At 38.1% G+C, this 19398-nt stretch overlaps 1 protein-coding gene across 1 annotated transcript; it reads left to right on the top strand.

The window, feature by feature from the left end:
- Nucleotides 1–1089: 1089 nt before the first annotated feature.
- LOC129691359 (vitamin D 25-hydroxylase) lies at nt 1090–14845 on the top strand. The gene is made up of 5 exons (XM_055627472.1): nt 1090–1320; nt 6695–6836; nt 8213–8845; nt 9589–9918; nt 11182–14845. Exons 1-5 carry the CDS (start codon nt 1099–1101, stop codon nt 11355–11357), a joined length of 1503 nt encoding a protein of 500 aa, XP_055483447.1. The 5' UTR covers nt 1090–1098; the 3' UTR covers nt 11358–14845.
- The last annotated feature ends 4553 nt before the right edge of the window (nt 14846–19398 follow it).

Below are 19398 nucleotides of genomic sequence, written 5' to 3' on the forward strand. Positions count from 1 at the left end.
AGGGTGCAGTGAGCTATCTTTGCTGAGCACTGGCAAAATAAATGGTTTCAGAGAAGGTTCTGGGCTTCGAGTTTTAGTTATTCATTAGCTCTTATGCCTTAAGGTCAGTGGAGGGGACATGCCATCATGTGCTGTAAATCAGATAGGGTGGCAAAGGGCGAGCCTGCACTTCCTACTAACATAGCAGGGAAAGAAGAAAAGGTTTCTTAATCAACACAAATTGGAGAATACTTCTAGAACTGAAATGAATCTGTTTTAAAAGTAAACAAGGAAGGGAGCCCCTCCTGAATGAGCACTTGCATTGCACAGCAGCTGTGATCAAACTAGATACTTCAAGCCTTTGCGGGACTGATACCAAATATCTAGCAGGTACTATTTCCCTGCTCCTGGTGCCTCACCACTACTCTTTCCCAGTGACAAGCTCAATATCCATCCTGTAACAGTGAAGACCATCATTTTCTTAACCTACTAGAAGATTCATAATAAAATTAAGGACCATTTCAAGATAAAGTATCAAACATTTTAACAGACAGTAGGTGGGTGGTCTGTGGATGAAGATACTGAAAAAACAGTCAGTAGGAACTTTGCTGTTCTTATCCACCTAAGTATCTTCACTGTACAGAACACTTGCACAGAGCAGGCACTCAATAAATACATTCCACACAATAAATAACTGTGTGAGTATGTGGACTCGCTGATGGACTTCTGAGTGTTACCAGATTCGGTTAAAGACTGCAGTTCATATAACCTCCTCCCTAGGACCAGCGTCCAGAGAGACAAGGCCCCGAGCCCAGAGTTCAAGGCTCACATGACCAGCCTACTGACAACCTCTGGAAAGGAGCCCCAGGGCTCCGTGCCCGTGCTAGGTGGTGCTCACCTGGGGCCAAGCCAACCCCAAAGGTCTGCCAATCAGACCCCGAGCAGAGCAGATCCTGGAGGTGGCTGACCCAAAGGGCCCTGAGCCCACCCTCAACGAGCCAACGGCCGCGCAGATAGGGCGGGCCGTCGGGGCAGCCGGCCAATGGCAGCGCGGCGGGGCTGGAGGGCGCGCCCCTGCCTCAGCGCCAGCGAGCGGCCCACAGCCCGGCCCGACCGACGATGGAGCCGCCCGCGGCCCAGGCGTGCGCAGCGGCGCTCCGGGGCGCGCTCTACCTGCTGCTCGTCGCGCTGGTGGTCCGCCAGCTCCTGAGGCAGAGGCGCCCGGCAGGCTTCCCCCCGGGCCCGCCGCGGCTGCCGCTCGTCGGCAACATCTGCTCCCTGGCCACGTCGGCCGAGCTCCCCCACGTCTACATGAGGAGGCAGAGCCGGGTGTACGGCGAGGTAGGCCGCCACGCGGACCTTCCTCCGGTCAGGAGCCGCAGCCAGGGGGCCCCGCGGGCCTGCCGCCCCTCGGGGGAACCCCGCTCCGAGGGCCGTGCCTCCAACCGGAAGCCCCCTCACCGCTACCGCTTCGGCTTGAGTTTCCCGCCCGCCGACGGGCAGTGCTTCTGCGCTTGCGCTATGTGGCCTGTAATCTGTCGGACGTGCCTTCCGTCAAGGTGCCCGGGACAGAAACTTCTCGGCCTTGTGCGTTCTGAGCTTGAGGGAAAGTCGAGACCCCGTGAGTTTCTAGGACAGAGTTAGTGGTTAGTATTGCAGGTTGCTGTTTGAGCCGTCTTGTAAAGAATGTAACACTAAAAATAAAAATCGCCTTTTAGTTCTAATTCCGAACCCGAAGTTTTCCTCGTCAGGGTAACGATACCCACAAACAGTAAAAAGCTACCCAAATGTATTACCAGTTACGTATACTTTCGGTTAGTATGTGTGAAAGGTATTTTCATTTAGTAGTATTGGGAGTCTGGCTAGGTAAGTGCTCTACCACTGAGTACAATAGAAACTTACTGTGCCTACAAATGTAAAATTGTCTTTAAACCAGTTATTTGGAATACATAAATATTTGAGCTGAAAGGAATTACTTACTATGAATATTCATATAAGACGAGTGATGTAAGTCTGTTCCAGTAAGCTAAAATGAAAATATAAGTGTGTGGAAGACTGCCATCAAGGAATCAATTGATTAGATTCAATTGATTAGAAATTGGCATAATAAATTAATTTTGTTTCTGGTACACTGGGTAAACCAGGCATTGTTCACAATGATGACAACTACACATCAAATAAGGCTAACCTGTGCTGAAAGCTGCTAAAACTGCAAGGAACAAAACTGAAAAGGATGTATGCACTGCAGAGTAGTTGCTAGGTTTAATACCCACCAAAAATTAACTCTTTGTAAGCCACTGCATTTGATCTTTATTCTAGTTGTTAAACACCCCTGAAGCTCTCCCATTATCCTAGAGATATTTCCCAATTCTTACTGTGTCAAAATTAGTATGAGTTGTTAAAATACTAACCATATTTTGTAGAATAAAGACTGTTATCTCCTGTGCTTCAGAAAAGTTGTAGGGCGCAGTTCACAGGATTTATTCTTTTACTGTCTCCCCTTTAATTTGAGCTGTGTAGTCAAATAAAAAGTAAATAAATCTGAACTTTAAAATAACTCCTACTTTTGTGCACTCTGAGTTGAATCCTTTGTAATTTTTGAAAGGAAAACAGCAGTGCCCAAGATTCATATTTATTTTTAAGCAATCTTATATAGAAATGTGCTGCAGCATAAATTGCCATTTCTTTGGAGATACATTCTTTATTGTTTTAACTTCTGCTGTGATTAGATTCTTAATGTAGATTTTGAGCAGCATTCCATAGCTGGCAAAGTTGATATAAGTGGATTTGTCAGACTCTTTCAGGCAATACTCTAAAAGGCAATAAAGGTAATTTTTTGCAATACAGCCAACAGAATTGACAGTTTATTTGTTTTATGACAAACTTATATTGAGAACTTATTCAAGGCACTGAGTGGGGTTCTGTGGAGAATTTTAAAATGAAAAAAATAAGTCATTTTAAAGTCATTTATAATTTAGAAGCCAGGCAATGTGATAGTCACTTATCAGCGTTAACACTCTGTACATTTGTTTGTTTTTAGTACTTAACCCATGGTGTTGTAATGATATGCTTAAATGTTTCTGCCAAATTCATCAATTCAGCATAGGTGCATCAGTTATCATCTGCCATGAACTGTCAGGAATGCTGGCAATATGGTAGTGAACAAAACAGGGATCTCTGTCACTAGGGAGCATATATTCCGTCTGGGGAAAGACAGACAAAATAAATATAAGTAAATTATATATTAAAGTTGTACGAGCTGTAACATGAGCTAAATTTAGAGTACTGGAGATGGGCACTACTTTAGGGTTATGACAGGAGTAAAATTAGGCCAGTGAGGAGGTGGTTGTCATATCTATTACAAGGGTGAAAAGCAGGTGGCTTGAATCAGAGTATAGAAGTTGTGAAAGCCAGCCTTGCTTTACTGAAACAAAGTATTTGAGATAAGAAATTTACAAAAAGGAAAGATCATTGTGTCTTGGATGTTTCCTACAGTTTATTGACATCATTGCTTTTGGAACTGTGGTGAAGCAGTGTGTCCTAGTAGGAATGTTTGGCAAAGGAGACTGCTTACATCATGCAGCCAAGACATAAAAAGGAGAGGAGAGGAGGGGCCAGAAGAAATCTCTCCCTAGTTCCCTTAAGACTTCTACCCTTTCCCTGTAGGACTAAGCTAAAATCTGTATCTTTAACATGTAAGCCTCGGAGGGAAATTTAAGATGTGAAGTGATAAGAAATTTGGTCAAATTCTTTTATAACTTCAAAGTAGAAACAGTATACAGGATGAGCTGCTGGATTTTGGGTTGGACAGAAAATGAGTCAACCTGGGTCTCGGACCTTCCTTAGACTTCTCTTGTGATCCAGCACCTCATAGAAGCAACTTAAGGAAGGATTTATCTGGGCTTGTGCAGAAGGCAGTTTATCATGGCAGTTGGTGGGTCAGCTTCTGGTGTCAGGAGTTTGCAGTGGCTCCTCACTTTGTACCCACTAGGCCCAGAATAGGACCCTCACTGCCATGTTCCAAGAACCCACTACCTCTAGGTAGTCCCCACTTCCTAAAGGTTCTATTATTTCTCAAAATAATATTGGCAGCTGAGGGCAAAGTGTTCAACCACAAGTCTATGGGGGAACACTTCACATTCAAACAGGACCTGAACACCTTGAAGGAAAGACAGATAGTGTGATCATTAAATGGGATAGTACAAATTTCTGTGTTGAGCTAGCTTTCTAGAAGGCATGAGTTTTTGGTGTATTTCTGTTTACATCACTGCTAGCACAGTTGTCTCATAAAAGACATTTTAAAACTGCTCAATAAATCAAAGATTGAATAAACATAATCTTGGACCCTTCCATAGATCAAAACAGTTTAAGAGTAAGTTTTCACAGTTTAGTCGGTGAAAATTTACTAAAAATTCTGAAGTATAATATACAACTAGATCAGCTAAATTTTCCCCAGTTCTGCTCTCTGAACAGACAACTATTTCAATTTCTTGAGTAAAATAGATTATATAATAGCTTTCTTAAGTGATGAGTCCTTTTTTATTAATCTTCAGCAACCACAATCAGAAGATTTTCTTTGAAATATATTCTCCCTCAGTTCTGCCTTCATATTAACATACTTTCCAACAGCAGGGTCTTAAATCCTTGCAAAATGATGAATTTGAGTTTTTTTTGTTTTTGTTTTTTTCTCCTGCATCAGTACCACTTCCTACATTTCACTGAATACAATTCTGGGGAAAGACTCTTCTTTAATAACACTAATACTGAAAGGTCTCTCATTTTCTTATCTGGTAGTAATTCCCTTTATGCTAAAAAAAGAAAAAAAAAAAAAGCCCTCTTCCATGGCCACTGTGAACTAATGCCACTGTGTACAAAATCTATATCCCTTCCTCACCCCCAAGATTCTAAATGTACATACTTCTCTAGTCCAGGGTTCACCCTTGGACTAAAGACTCTGATGGGACTGATTTCTGATGAGACTAATTGCAGTTCCTCCTGGTAATCTTTATCACTTTTGCTGACCCACTCCTGAAGAGCTTTTGTTATCAGCTAAGACTTCCTGTTTTCTTCAGAAGCAGAATATACCACGATTAAATCTGCCTTAGTTGTTTGCACAAAGATAAGGCTCATCAAGGTATTTTATCTGTAAAATACCTTGGGAAATTCCTGAGAGGTTAGTGATAAGCAATCTTTGGGACTTAGTGATAAATAAGCTTTTCTTAGGTTAGGCCTTTACTTTAACTTGGCTAAAATACAATTCAGGAGTGACTCTGTAAGTGAACCTGAGGTGAACATATGGTGTCTTGGCTAATTTTTATTGTTAACTCAACCTAGAGGCACCTGGGAAAAGGAAAGGTCAATTGAGTAATTGTCTCAGCTTATCCCAGGACCTCAAAAAAGATTGTTTTGTACACCGGGGGTAGGGCACAATCCCTAGTGTGATGGCGAATTTTGTCAACTAGACACTATAGTAATTTGGGAAGAGAAAAACTTAATTGAGAAAAAGAACCCACCAGATTGGCCTGTGAGCAAGCCTGTAGTACATTTTCTTGACTGATGATTGATGTGAGAGGACCCAGCTCACTGTGGGCAGTACCACCCCTGGGCTTGAGTGTTGTAAGAATGTAGAACAAACTATGGCCAGTAAGCAACAGTTCTCCATACCCTCTGCATCTGTTCCTGTCCTACTGGAATTCCTGCTCTGGTCTCCTTCAGTTATGAACAATGATGTGGATGTGTAACAAAATAAACCCTTTCCTCTTTAAGTTGCTTTTAGTCATGTGTTTTATCACACCAATAGAAACCCATCTAAGAAACCTGGTAGGTGTGTATAGGCTATATACCTAACCTAAGAGACAGAACCAGAGATTGAGCCAATAGCAGAGTTCCTCCATGGTTCCTCTCTCCAGATTCCTGCCCTGCTTCCATCATTGATGGACTGTGATCTGGAAGTGCAAGCTGAAACAAGCCCTTTTCTCTAAGTTGTTTTTGGTCATGGTGTTTATGACAGCAAAAGAAATCAAACTTGAACATGTGGCAAGCAACTCCAGCACGGTAGAGGATGGATTATTCTGCTTTATTTTCCCCTATGTATACATGGTGAATATCACTCCTCTAAAGTTAGGTTCCCTTAGAACCTGGGCTTTAGAAAGGCAAATACAATTAACCATATGCTTAAACTCCAAAGTTGTCTTTTGGACTTTTCTATCCTCTCCCCCGACTTCAAGCTGGTATAATAATAGATAAATTTATCTATTTACAAATAGGTAAATTTATCTATTTACAAATAGATAAATTATAAATGGTATGATAATAGATAGTTACTCGTTTGTCTTCGAAGTAAAATGAGATTCTTACATAATGAATATTTTGACATGGAATGATTCCTAATAGAGTATCTAAATCAAATCTATTTTCTGTGGCAATACTGAAGTCCAAAAAGTTTGTTTTGCCCATTACCTTAAATCTATTTAATTGCAAACCTTAAAGTAGAATACAGGCCTCCTGTGTTTCGTACTTTTTACACTATACCTTATAAGATGGTCCCATGTATGCAGTAGTATAAATTAATCACGCCGTCTAAACATTGTAAAGTATCAAATCCATACGTTTTTAAGAAGTAGCAAATACTAGGAGGGACAGGCTTAGAAAATGTGGATTCCATGGTTGTTTCTCTGTATATTTTGCTGTCTCAATGTTGTTTTTCTTCTCAAAGATTTTCAGTTTAGATATTGGAGGCATATCAGCTGTGGTTCTAAATGGCTATGATGTAGTAAAAGAATGCCTTGTTCATCAAAGTGAAATTTTTGCAGATAGACCATGCCTTCCTTTGTTCATGAAGATGACAAAAATGGGAGGTATGCTTATTTTCATCTATTCAATGAACCTATTTTAAATCACATTCCTTCTTATTTTAAATAATTTTAGTGTAGACAGATTGTTTTGTTACTTTGTGAAAACTGGATTTGAGGAGCCATCAGACTGCATTCAATAATGTTTTAGACCATTATGTGCTGGTTTTGTTGCCAATTCTAAGAAACATAAGGAATGTTTTGAAGAATTAGTACTTAATATGTACTGAAACAATTTAGGTGTGCACAGCACGCATGCGCACACACAATGACAGACTTTCACGCACAAGCTTACAGAAACTAAAGCAGACTTTAACTACTCATCATTATGCTGTATACACTGAGAGCTGTAGAGTTTATACAAAGGACAGACAGTCCTATAGAATGATAAGATTTGGATGACTACATGTTATAGGTCCTATAAGATAAGATTTGGATGACTACATATTCAACAAGGGAGAAAAGCTGAAGTTGACGCAGTCAAGGAGAAAGCAGGAATAAAATGGCCAAAATAAAATATTGACATCAGATAGAACTGGTATCTGATTTTTTTGTTTTACAGTAATGGTGTTCTAAATTCTGTAATGGGACCTTCATACTTACTTTAAAAACTTAGTATCTTAAACAAGCTAAATGGCAGGTAATAATAGCATTATTATTCATGGTTTTCTCTCTTTAATTACATGAATGTTTCTACTTTGACAAGTCAGGGCTGCTCGTGACTGTGGCATAATTACCTCCTACATGCTTTTAACAGAAGAAAATTTGTGTTGTAAAAGTCTAGTTTCTTGGGACTGGAAAGTTGACTCAGCAGTTAAGAGCGAGCACTGGCTGCTTTCCCTAGGACCCAGGTTCAATTCCCAGCACCTACATGGCAGCTCACAAATGTTTATAACTACAGTTCCAGGGGATCTGACACCCTCATACAAATATACATACAGTCAAAACACCAATGTACATAAAATAAAAATAAACAATCTAGTTTCTTTTAGACAAAAAACTTCTGATTTGGAGTATTTATTTAATCAAAAAATAAATCGTCTGTAAAATATATCTTTTATAACTTATGTGTATGAGAAAGTAATAAATAGATTTATGTAGGCCTAGTTCATCTGTATTTGATTACAAAAGCCTGGACAATTTCTTGTGGTAACAGAATGAGAATTATAGGTCTTTTATAGCAGTCATTTCATGAGGAATAGACCAGCTTTATCTAATGTTCTTTGGCTTCTGGGCAGCATCACCTGGGACCCGATCATGTACTTAGATAATTGGGAGGTAAAATCACCAACTGTCTATCTTTGAATTTTTTCTTTTATTTCATAGCATTTCAAGTACAGAAAAGTATGGCACACACAAGATTTTTAATACTTTCCTTACAGGTTTACTCAATTCCAGATATGGCCGAGGATGGATTGATCACAGAAGATTGGCTGTTAACAGCTTTCACTATTTTGGAAGTGGCCAAAAATCTTTTGAGTCTAAAATCTTAGAAGAAACTTGGTTTTTAATTGATGCTATTGAAACATACAAAGGTAGACCTTTTGACCTCAAGCAAGTATTAACAAATGCTGTTTCAAACATAACCAATCTGATCCTTTTTGGAGATCGATTCACTTATGAAGACACTGATTTTCAGCATATGATTGAGTTATTTAGTGAGAACGTGGAACTAGCTGCCAGTGCTCCAGTCTTACTTTATAATGCATTTCCATGGATTGGCATCTTACCTTTTGGAAAACATCAAAAGCTATTCAGAAATGCAGATATGGTCTATGATTTCCTCTCCAGACTTATTGAAAAAGCTTCTGTCAACAGAAAGCCTCATTTACCTCAGCATTTTGTTGATGCCTATTTAGATGAGATGGATCAAAGTGAAAGTAATCCTTTATCTACATTCTCCAAAGAGAATCTAATTTTTTCAGTGGGTGAACTCATCATTGCTGGAACTGAAACTACAACCAATGTGCTACGCTGGGCAATTCTGTTCATGGCCCTTTATCCTAATATTCAAGGTGAGGATACCTTGATCTCAGGGTCTCTCCTCAGGGGTCATATATACTTTTAGTGTTATAACCAAGTATAAAGCAGTTTTAGGAGCTACAACTGTACTAGTCAAGAAGGGAAATATTTCACACTTCTAATTTTCAAATCTAATATTTTAATGCAAATTTAAGAAAGGAAGGAAAGGAAGAAGAAAAGAATAAAAAGCATCTGAAGGGTAGGCATGGTGGTAATATTCCTCTAATCTGAGAACTCAGGAGACCAAGACAGGAGAATCTCAAGTTCAAGACCACTTCAGCCTACATAGTAAGTTTAAAACCAACCTGGGATATATAGAATGGCAGTATCTTTAAAAAACTTTTTTAAATGGACCTTAATATTCATCTTTTATAAAGAATGATAAAGGTTGGGTATCTAGAAGCTGCAAAGCTCAGATCTGAACTCTGCTTTTTTCCTATTCAGGTCTAATCTTCCATTATTTTCCTTGCTGACAGTGATGCTATTCTGATGCTAGGCTGATTATACATTTATTTATAATTCTTTTTTGAGGTTACCCAAAATGTTGGTTCTTACTAATAGAATATTTGAGGGGGTATATAATAAATTCATGTAAATACAAGATGATGAAAAATTCAAATCTAGGTAGACCTATATTCCGTTGATTATGGGTTATCATTTGTTGTAACCCAAAGAGAAGTAAGTTTACATCTAATTTAACAAATAACATAATAACTTTAACATGTCTCTCTGACAGGACAAGTTCATAAAGAGATTGATTTAATTATGGGTCACAATAAGAGGCCTTCTTGGGATGACAAGTGCAAAATGCCTTACACTGAAGCAGTTTTACATGAAGTTTTAAGATTCTGTAATATAGTTCCACTGGGGATTTTCCACGCAACCTCTGAAGATGCAGTTGTACGTGGTTATTCCATACCTAAAGGAACAACAGTCATTACAAATCTTTATTCTGTTCACTTTGATGAAAAGTACTGGAAAGACCCAGACATGTTCTATCCTGAGCGATTTCTGGACAGCAGTGGATATTTTACTAGAAAGGAAGCTTTGATTCCTTTTTCTCTAGGTAAGAAAACACAAGTATATAATTTTAAAGTATAACAATGACTCATTATTATTGCCATCTAAGTTTGAAGCAACCTGCTCTAGAGTAGACAATTCTGAACACATGCCATTAATTCTTTTTTTTTTTTTTAGTATTTTTTGAAGATATTTTTCTCACAAAATAAATCTCGATCAGTTTTCCCTCCCTTATTCTTCCCTGTTCCTCTTTACCTCCCCTCTAAGCTCATCCAATCCCTTTCATTTCTCTCATTAGGAAAAAAAAATAGGCTTCTACAGGATAATTAAAAATATAACAAAGTAACATATAATAAAACAGAAATTATCACATCATAGTTAAACAAACATTGCAGAGTTGGAGAAGAGCTCAAGCGAAGGCACAAGAATCAGAGACCCACTCATACATACACTCAGAAATCCTATAAAAATACTAAATTGGAAGCCATAGTATATATGCAGAGGACCTGGTGCAGACCTGTGCAGGCCCTGTGCATTGTCAGTCTCTTGAGTTCACATGAGCTTTGATCATATTTGTTTAGGAGGCCTTGTTTTCTTGGTGTCCTTCCATGCACTTAAAAATAACATTAAGAGGAAAGAATGGTTTCTTTAGAGTGATGAGCACCTGTTTCTATTCAAAGCATGCTTTAGTTAGCTAAATAAAGCTAAAGTTTTTGAGAAGCTGTGGCTGGCTACTTACAAAACTTTTAGCATGTGAACTGGGAGTTGTCAAAGTTCTAGAGCTAAAATTCAAGAACAACTAAAACTTGGAGAAAGGAAAGAAAACTCCAAGTTAAGCTAGAATCTCACATTAGTGCCTTCTAGTTTATTATACCATCTCCAACTAAATCTCCAACCTATTTCAAAGCTTTTGCTTTTGCTTTGAAATAGGACATGAATCACAGAGCTTGGTAGATAGACTGTCTTTATTACTGAGTAAAGAACCCAGAAGGTCAGTTGAAATGGGCTTCCCTTGAATCAATAAGAACAAAATGTCACAGCTCAAAGACCTATATAATATGTCTTGTGCTCTACTGCATTATGCAAGATAAGTCAGAGATGGAACCAAAATCTTTAAAATCCATGATTTGATATAAGGAAATAGAGGAATATGTTTTTGCAATGAAGTTCTAGTTTCTAATCTTTGAGATTTGAGAAACTTCTCTCATGATGTCTTCTAACCTAAATTCCAAGTTTCCTGAATAGCATCCAAATATTAGATGTTGATTTTTGTAAATGGTCTTTAAACTTACTTGCTTTTTTTGTTCAGGGAGAAGACACTGTCTTGGAGAACAGCTGGCTCGGATGGAAATGTTCTTGTTTTTTACATCACTGCTTCAGCAATTTCATCTGCATTTTCCACATGAACTAGTTCCAAACCTGACACCCAGGTTGGGCATGACATTGCAGCCACAGTCCTACCTCATCTGCGCAGAAAGACGCTGAGAGTGCACAAATGTGTTGAGGTATAACCGGGTTGAGTCAACAATGATGTTTGGGCCAAAAGTGAACACAAGATACATTGTTTAAAATAGTGCTACAGCAGTTAGAAGCATTAGCTGTTATTTTTTTTTTCTAACTTCCATGAATTCTTATTGTAAAATGTATTGAGTAACACAAAGGTGCGGGTGTTATGTAGATACTAAGAAGGGCCATGGATTTTCTAAACAGAGCTTTTGTTTAGTTTAAGGTTTCTCTGATCTGGCTCCATCCTGAGGAATTTTGATTCCAAATGGTTTTCTTTATGATTAGGTGTTATGATTCCATACTGTGGTATCAGTCCAGGACTAAAGAAGAAATAATCCACACAAATGTATTTTGACCACAGAAGTATTTTAGATAGGATTGACAATGGAAAGACTCTACATTTAATATAGACCCTTCCAGGGCTTTCAGATATTCCTCTCTACTATGTATTTATAAGAATTGTGTCATTCTTCTTATAAACAGGAGTTTCTGTGATCCCTGAGCATTCATCCTTACAGCAGCAGTCCAGCATATAGGAAACACAGTGTTCAGTTGGGATAAAAACCACTCATAGCTATTGATTCTTTGTGGACACACTTTCTTGGCACCACTTCTTTCTAAAACCAGTCACAGAGCTCAAAGACTCAAACATCTTATCTTACTGAGGTCTTAGTTCCATAGATTAGCCTATTTTTTCCAACAATATTCCAATCCAAAATCCTGCTATAGAGAAAGGGTAACTTGTAAATTGGGACACATGAGAATGATGGAATGCTATTACTAATTATACCAAGACAAATGATATATTATCACAGGCTAAAACAAACTGGAATGTATACTTACTCATTTATAGCTATTTTTCATTATTATTTCTTCTAAAGTTATTCAAAGAGCCCACATTCTTCTAACTTATTCTGTGAGGAGTTGCAGTCTTAGAGCAATTAAAAATAGCAATGGCATCTGGGCACGATGCACATACCTGTAATCCCAGCACTGGGCAAGGCAAAGGCAGGCAGATCTCTGTGAATATGAGGCCAGCCTGGTCTGCAAAGTGAGCATCCAGGACAGCCAAGGCTACACAGAGAAACCCTGTCTCAAAAAACATGTAAGTAAATAAATAAATAGATAGCTAAATAAGATAACAATGGCTGTTATGATGAATATGGATCGGACTGAAGAAAAGGCTCAACAGTTAAGAGCACATACTATGCTTGCAGAAAGGACTTGAGTTTAGTTCCCACTGCCCACATCTGATGGGTTACAACTGCCTATAATGTAAGCTCTAAGGGAATCCACTGCTTTTGGCATCCATGGGTATTTCCACTTTATGGGCATACACACACACACACACACACACACACACACATATACATAATTAAAATAATACAAATAAACTTTTTAAAAAGTAAAAGCAGGCAGATTATTGTGAGTTTGAGGCCAGCCTGGTCTACAAAGCAAGTCCAGGACAGCTAGGGCTACTACACACAGAGAAACCCTGTCTCCTAAAACCTAAAAAAAAAAAAAGGAAAAAGACATGATTTAACCTTAGTTAGCATTAAAATGTATTAAGATATTTTTAGTTCAAAGAAAAAGAAAATCCTGTGCAATAATAATAATAAATTGAAATTTAGAGGTAATATGAAAGGATTAAGGTTGGAATAGCATAGAAGTTTCATGGTTTAATTAAAAACCCCTATTTCTTCCCATCAATCTTTTGCTTTCCAAATTATAACAACTTTACCCAAAAGCTAGTTTACACGAGTACATGTGCTTCACATATTGCCACATAAAGAGCTCAAGCTTGGTTTCTGGGAACACAATGGGAGTTTTTCCTGTAACCCCATAAACTCTTCCTCATGGTAAAAAGAGCATGAGTCACATGTTCAAACATTAATTTAAAACTGTTTTGGGTTTTCACTTCCCCAAAGTATATGTGCTACATGAGAGTGGAATAGTGGAATAGAAGAGGATCCACAAATCAAGAAACCAGTTACAATACCCACTTTGTCTGCTTTTACTACTTTCTGACCTAACTTCCTGAATCTTAACAGATGTACTATGACAGGTTGCTCTTCAGTCTTTGTTCTTCAACATAGCAAAAATTTTCACACCCTTAGACCTCTTCCTTACTATAATTTCTTATAAAATCTATACTCTGGGGATTCTACAGGCTTGGCAGTCTTACTGAATAAGATAACTTAGTAAATTGGATTGTGGTAAAAATTAAGTAGGCTTTGTTCTTTTGAGTAAGGCTACCACTGCTTTTAGTATGGACAGGAATTCCATACAGCTATGCAAGATTCTATTTTTGTTTACCTATCCCTTAGGACAGTTTTGTAATTTTTCTTTCATCTATATAAACTATTAAAGGCAGAAGAGCCTTAATCTCACTGCCCTAATTGTATAGATAAGACCAAATAATATGAAGTCTTTACAGAGTTAGCTGAGTAAATGTAAATTGGACTACTCTACCTTTTAAACACTGTAAAGATTAGATAATGAAGCAAACCAATGCTTTGATTGCATAGAGGAAATACCTGAAACACAGGATGGAGCTTGGCATGATAGTACACGCCTGTAATCTCCGGTGAAAATGGGAAGATCAGGAGGTCATGGCCAGCCTGACATACAGTTTTAGGCTAGCCTGGAGTATACAAGTCTTACCACAAAGGAGCAATTTCTTTTAAATGACAGGCAAACAGCCTATGACAAAATGCATATAGAAACGAAACAGAGGTAATGAAATGAATGGTGTGAAAGCCAGAAAGTATAAGATAAAGGTGTGCATTTTATATAATTCTAAAATATATTGTTTATGAGGAAGTATAATAGTGTGCCAAATAGCACTTTTCAGGAAACAAGTCTTCATTTCCCCCATGCTAAGACAAATGAATTGGCTTTTTTTTTTTTTTAAGTGAGAATACAGGCCTGGGAGATGGCAATGCAGATAAAGTGCTTGTAGTATAAGCATGAGGTTCTGAGTTCAAGCTTCCAGAAAGCAAGATGTAACATACACTTATAATTCCAACTCCAGAAAGGCAGAGGTTAGATGGTTTCCTGAGGCTCACTGGTCAGCTAGACTAGCCTACTTCTCAAGAACCAGGTCTGTGAGAGACCCTGTCTCAAAAAAGCAGAGTGAATAATGTCTGATGTACAACACCCAAAATTGCTTTCTACCTTCCATGTACAACCACACACACTTACATGCATGTGCATACACAGCAACATGTACACACACAGAATACAAAAGACCTATATTTTATCTGCAGGAAGGTCACTCTAATGCATATAAAGTTCTGTGTAATTTCTACAAGTGCTTGTAAAGTTCTTGAAAATTAAGCATATAATGTACCAAAAGTAAATTTCAATAAGTTCAGAAGCACAAATATGTATATTATTCTCTAAAAATAATGCCATAAAGTGAAGATGGATTTTAATAACAAAATAAAACCAGAAAGCAAAATTTGTCTTATGTCTTGAATTTTTGTTTTAAAACAACATTTAGCTAAAAGAGGAAAAATAAAATTGTAGGATATGTAAAAACATTTTAAACTCTGCATATGAGAATCTATTATTCTGGGAGAAGAGAATACCTAAGTCCCCGTTTCAATGAAAAATGAAATGTTGAAAATAAGCAAAAATACAGTTAAAAACCAAATAACCTATAAAGAAATTTACTACTTTCAGACAGGCAAGAATTAACATTAGGCAACAGAAAAATAAAACTAATAGATATTTTCCATCTTTAAGAATTAGATTAAGTGTCAGGGTATTTCAAATCTGGCCTACCATCTACTTCACATGGATCATAAGCTAAAACTGGTTCTTACACTTTTAAATGGGTGAGGAGTAAGATTAATATTTTGTGATCATGAGAATTTATTACTTTCACATTATATTCAAAACTTTATATTGAAATACAGAAACATTTTATACATTGTTTATAGTTTTTTGTATTTTAATAGTATAATTGTGAAAGAAATCATATGAAGTATGCTCATCCACTGTCTCTTAGCGCCCTGCAAGTCACAGTTAACGGCTATAACTTGGCAGCGTTTCTAGTGCTATGCATATTCACAAACAGCATTTCATTTTACTATCAAACTTAAGTTGTAATACCAATGAACACTCAATAAATCAAACAAAATCACAAAATCTGAATGACGTTTCTAAGGCACAGTTGTGTGTGGATTATTCTGTTAACCTAAACTAAGGTGATAAAGGATTGTGTTTACTAGGTAATGACATTATAAACCTCTGTTAACAAAATAGAGTATTAGTGATCACCAGACTAAGAAATCCTTACAACATTCCTGACATGAGCAACAATCATAACAGAATTTCTATACACAAAGAAAATTAAGGTGAAACAAAAGTTTGTTAGCCACACCAAAAAAATCCTTTACTAATTGTGAGTTAATTAAAATTACATTCTATTTCATTGCAGTAGTCAATGAATAGGTCAAAAAAAAAAATCCCACGCTTTTAGTGAAAACTATGGTTAGAAATGTTGACACTGGGAGCAGTATCAAGTAAGTCCAAACACAGAGTGAATGGTTGAGTGGTTTTGAGACAGGATAGAAAGGAACATGCATATGGACATGGGAAGGAAAAGAGTTCCTCACCTCAGAGTCTGGTTGAAGCCTAGTTAGGAGAGTCAAGAATTCCAACACATCATTCACTGTGGAAGTTGCCAACATAGTTGTTTTAGGATTTTGTTTGTTGTATTTTAATGTGTCTGGGTGGGAGTATTCATGCGCCCAGGCCAGAAGAGGGTACTAGAAATCCTGGAGCTGGAATGGTGGTAGTTGTCAGCATTGCAGCTGAACTTGGGTCCTCTCCAAGCACAGAAAAAAACTCTTAACTGCTGAGTCATCTCTTCTTCAGAGCCTATATAGGGATTTTTCAAATAAGAATGTTCAAATAGCAGTGAATCATTCTTAAGGTGTACCATCTTTTCAGCTATAAAATTACTTCTGGGTTGGGTGCGTTGGCACAACCTGTAATCCTAGCACTTGGGGAGGCACAGGCAAGCAGATCTCTATGAGTTCAAGGCCATCCTGCTCTGCAGAGCAAGCCCAGGACAGCCAAGGCTACACAGAGAAACCCTGTCTAGAAAAAAATAAAAAATAAAAATTACTTCCTGGAAATCTTTCAAGAAGGACATATATCTTTATACATCTGAATAACCCTTATCTGTTTTTATCTTATCAAATAAAAGCCCCTCCACTGCCATATCCTATAATTGTTAAAAAAAAAAAAAAAAAAAAAAGGAAGAAAAACGTTTTTAAACAATACTTGAGATGTAACCTGAAAGCAACTAAAATATGGCTACAACCAAACTATGACTACTGGTAAGACCCTCAATCATGAATCTTCCTTAGGAAGCCCACTCACACTTAGGTGTCTTATCCTTTCTGTGAGTTGGGTGCCTCTTTCAATTAGCCACCAAACTTAAATCAGTTTGGGGGGGGGGGGTTGTTTTTGTTTTCTTTAATGTCTCTTTAAGAAACCTCAACCCTGCTTCATACTGGCTTGTTCTGAAATTTTTTCTGCAGCAAAATCAAAGTACTTACTGGTTGGAGGTACTTCATTGGGGAGGGAACTTCTTGGGCTGCTCTGGGCTATGACTCTTATTATACTGCCACGAAGACCTGGTACATTTACACAATGAAATACTACTCAGCAATTCAAAACAAGGAAATCATGAAATTTGCAGGCAAATGGTGGCAAAGATCATCCTGAGTGAGGTATCCCAGAAGCAGAAAGATACACATGGTATATAAGTGGATATTAGACATATAATATAGCATTAATGTACTAAAACATAAACGTACTTGCTAAACAAGGAGGACCCTGGTAAGATGCCCAGTCCTCATCCAGAAAGGCAAACGGGATGGACATCTGAAAAGAGAGAAAGCAGGGAACGGGACAGGAGCCTATCATAGAGACTCTGAAAGACTCCCCTGCAGGGTATCAAAGCAGCTACCGAGATGCATAACCAAACTTTAGGCAGAGTGCAGGGAATCTTATGAAAGAAGGGGAGATAGAAAGAGCTGGAAAGGACAGGAACTCCACAAGGAGAGAGAGGAAAAAAAGTGGGCACAGGGATCTTTTCTGAGACTGATACTCCAACCAAGGACCAGGTATGGAGATAACCTAGAACCCCTGCACAGATGTAGCACATGGCAGTTCAGTATCCAAGTGGGTTTCTTAGGAAGGGGAACAGGGACTGTCTCTGACATGAACTCAGTGGCTGGCTCTTTGATCACCTACCCCTGAGGGGGAAGCAGCCTTACCAGGCCACAGAGGAAGACAATGCAGACAGTCCTGATGAGACCTGATAAGACTAGGGTAAGATGGAAGGGAAGGAGGACCTCCCCCATCAGTGGACTTGGGGAGGGACATGGGGAGAGAAGAGGGAGGGAGGATGATGGGCTTGGGAGAGGACGAGAGAGGGGGCTACAGTTGGGATATAAAGTGAATAAACTAATTAATTTAAACATAAATTTTTTAAAAAGGAAATTAAGAAACCCTTAGTTCCCACAAAAAAAAAAAAAAAAAAAAGCAGGAGAGAATGTTTTCAAAGACAGGACAACTGCTATTTCAGTACACACTGGTAAAATATATAAAACCCAGGGTTTTTCTCCTAGAGCAGCTCTGTGATGGGAAGGTGTTTAATCTCTCATAGTACCACCTTGTTGAATTTCCAAAATATTTTAACCTGTGCTATTCTGGTATGTGTCCAGTCACACCAACTGAACTCTTTTTGCAAACAACGAAGTTAATATTCTCATTGAAATCAAAACATTTTCATTATTATGATTTAATCCTTTAGGCAGCATGTAACATAACTCCTTGATCATCTATTTTTTTTTTTTTTTTAAAGAAATTACTTGAGACATGGTCTCACACTGTAGCCCAGGATGGCCTCCGGTTTCTTTTAAAATTTAGAGAGAGAGAGAGAGAGAGAGAGAGAGAGAGAGAGCGAGCGAGCACATGCTTATAGAGATCACGAATTGTGGTAGTTCTCTCCTACTGTGGGTTCGGGGGATCAGGCTCAGTTCCTCAAGCTTGGTGGCAAGTACCCTTACCTGCTAAGCTATCTCACCAGCTCTTAGGTTTCCTTCTTGAAAGATCCATTTACTTGGATTTCTATGTGCCCTTCTCTTTCTTACTATGTCTACAGCTACTTTCTCTTATAAGTCTCCTTCTCCCTCTAGTCGTTTCAGTTCTGATTCAGCCTTATTACTCTTCCTACATTCAGACTCCACCTTGTGGTTTTCACTGTCAAGTGAATCCAGACATTAGCCCATCCCTCTCTTTTGAACTCCGCTCTACTGGACTACAGCAGAATGTATCAGATCCTTCAGTCCCAATCTGACTTTATCTGTTTTCCCTCGATTGCATCCAAAATCTACTCCTTCTCGAATGTATTCTTTTTCAGCCTCAGAAACTGAGTTTCCAGATGAGAAACCTGTCACCCTCCTCGCTACCAAATCTTATTAATCACCAGGAAAACTGACTCTGTATCCTAAATCTTAAGATCGTTCATTTCTTTTATCCTATTACCCTATAATCCATCCTAACCAAAACTCACAAGGCCTGTCTCTAAATCCTTCCTGTTTGTCAAAAACAAAAATTAAAATTGTCAAAAGAAAAAAATCATAACATTCAGTTATAGATCTTAAAGCTTTTATCTGGAAAATATAAACCGGGGTACCCTTGAGTCTACAAAATAGCCATCCTACCAGACTGTGGCAGAACAATGGGTTTTTGTAAGATGGAAATGAAAGAAGAGAACAATTGTAGAAGTAAAGATTGGTTAGCAAAGGGTCAGTTTTTTGTTTTGTTCTAGGTGAAAACACAGACTTCCTTACTGTGCTTAATTCACCCAGACAGACTAAAATCTGTTTTTCATCAAAATAGATTTTGGGACTCTATTCTCTTGAAGTTTTACTCTGACTATATGGCATTTACCAAGCGTAACTGCATTTAGGCTTTGTCTATTCTGCTGGGG

Source organism: Psammomys obesus, unplaced genomic scaffold (genome assembly GCF_907164565.1).
Source record: "Psammomys obesus unplaced genomic scaffold, mPsaObe1.curated_primary_1811, whole genome shotgun sequence".
NCBI classification, from domain to species: domain Eukaryota; kingdom Metazoa; phylum Chordata; class Mammalia; order Rodentia; family Muridae; genus Psammomys; species Psammomys obesus.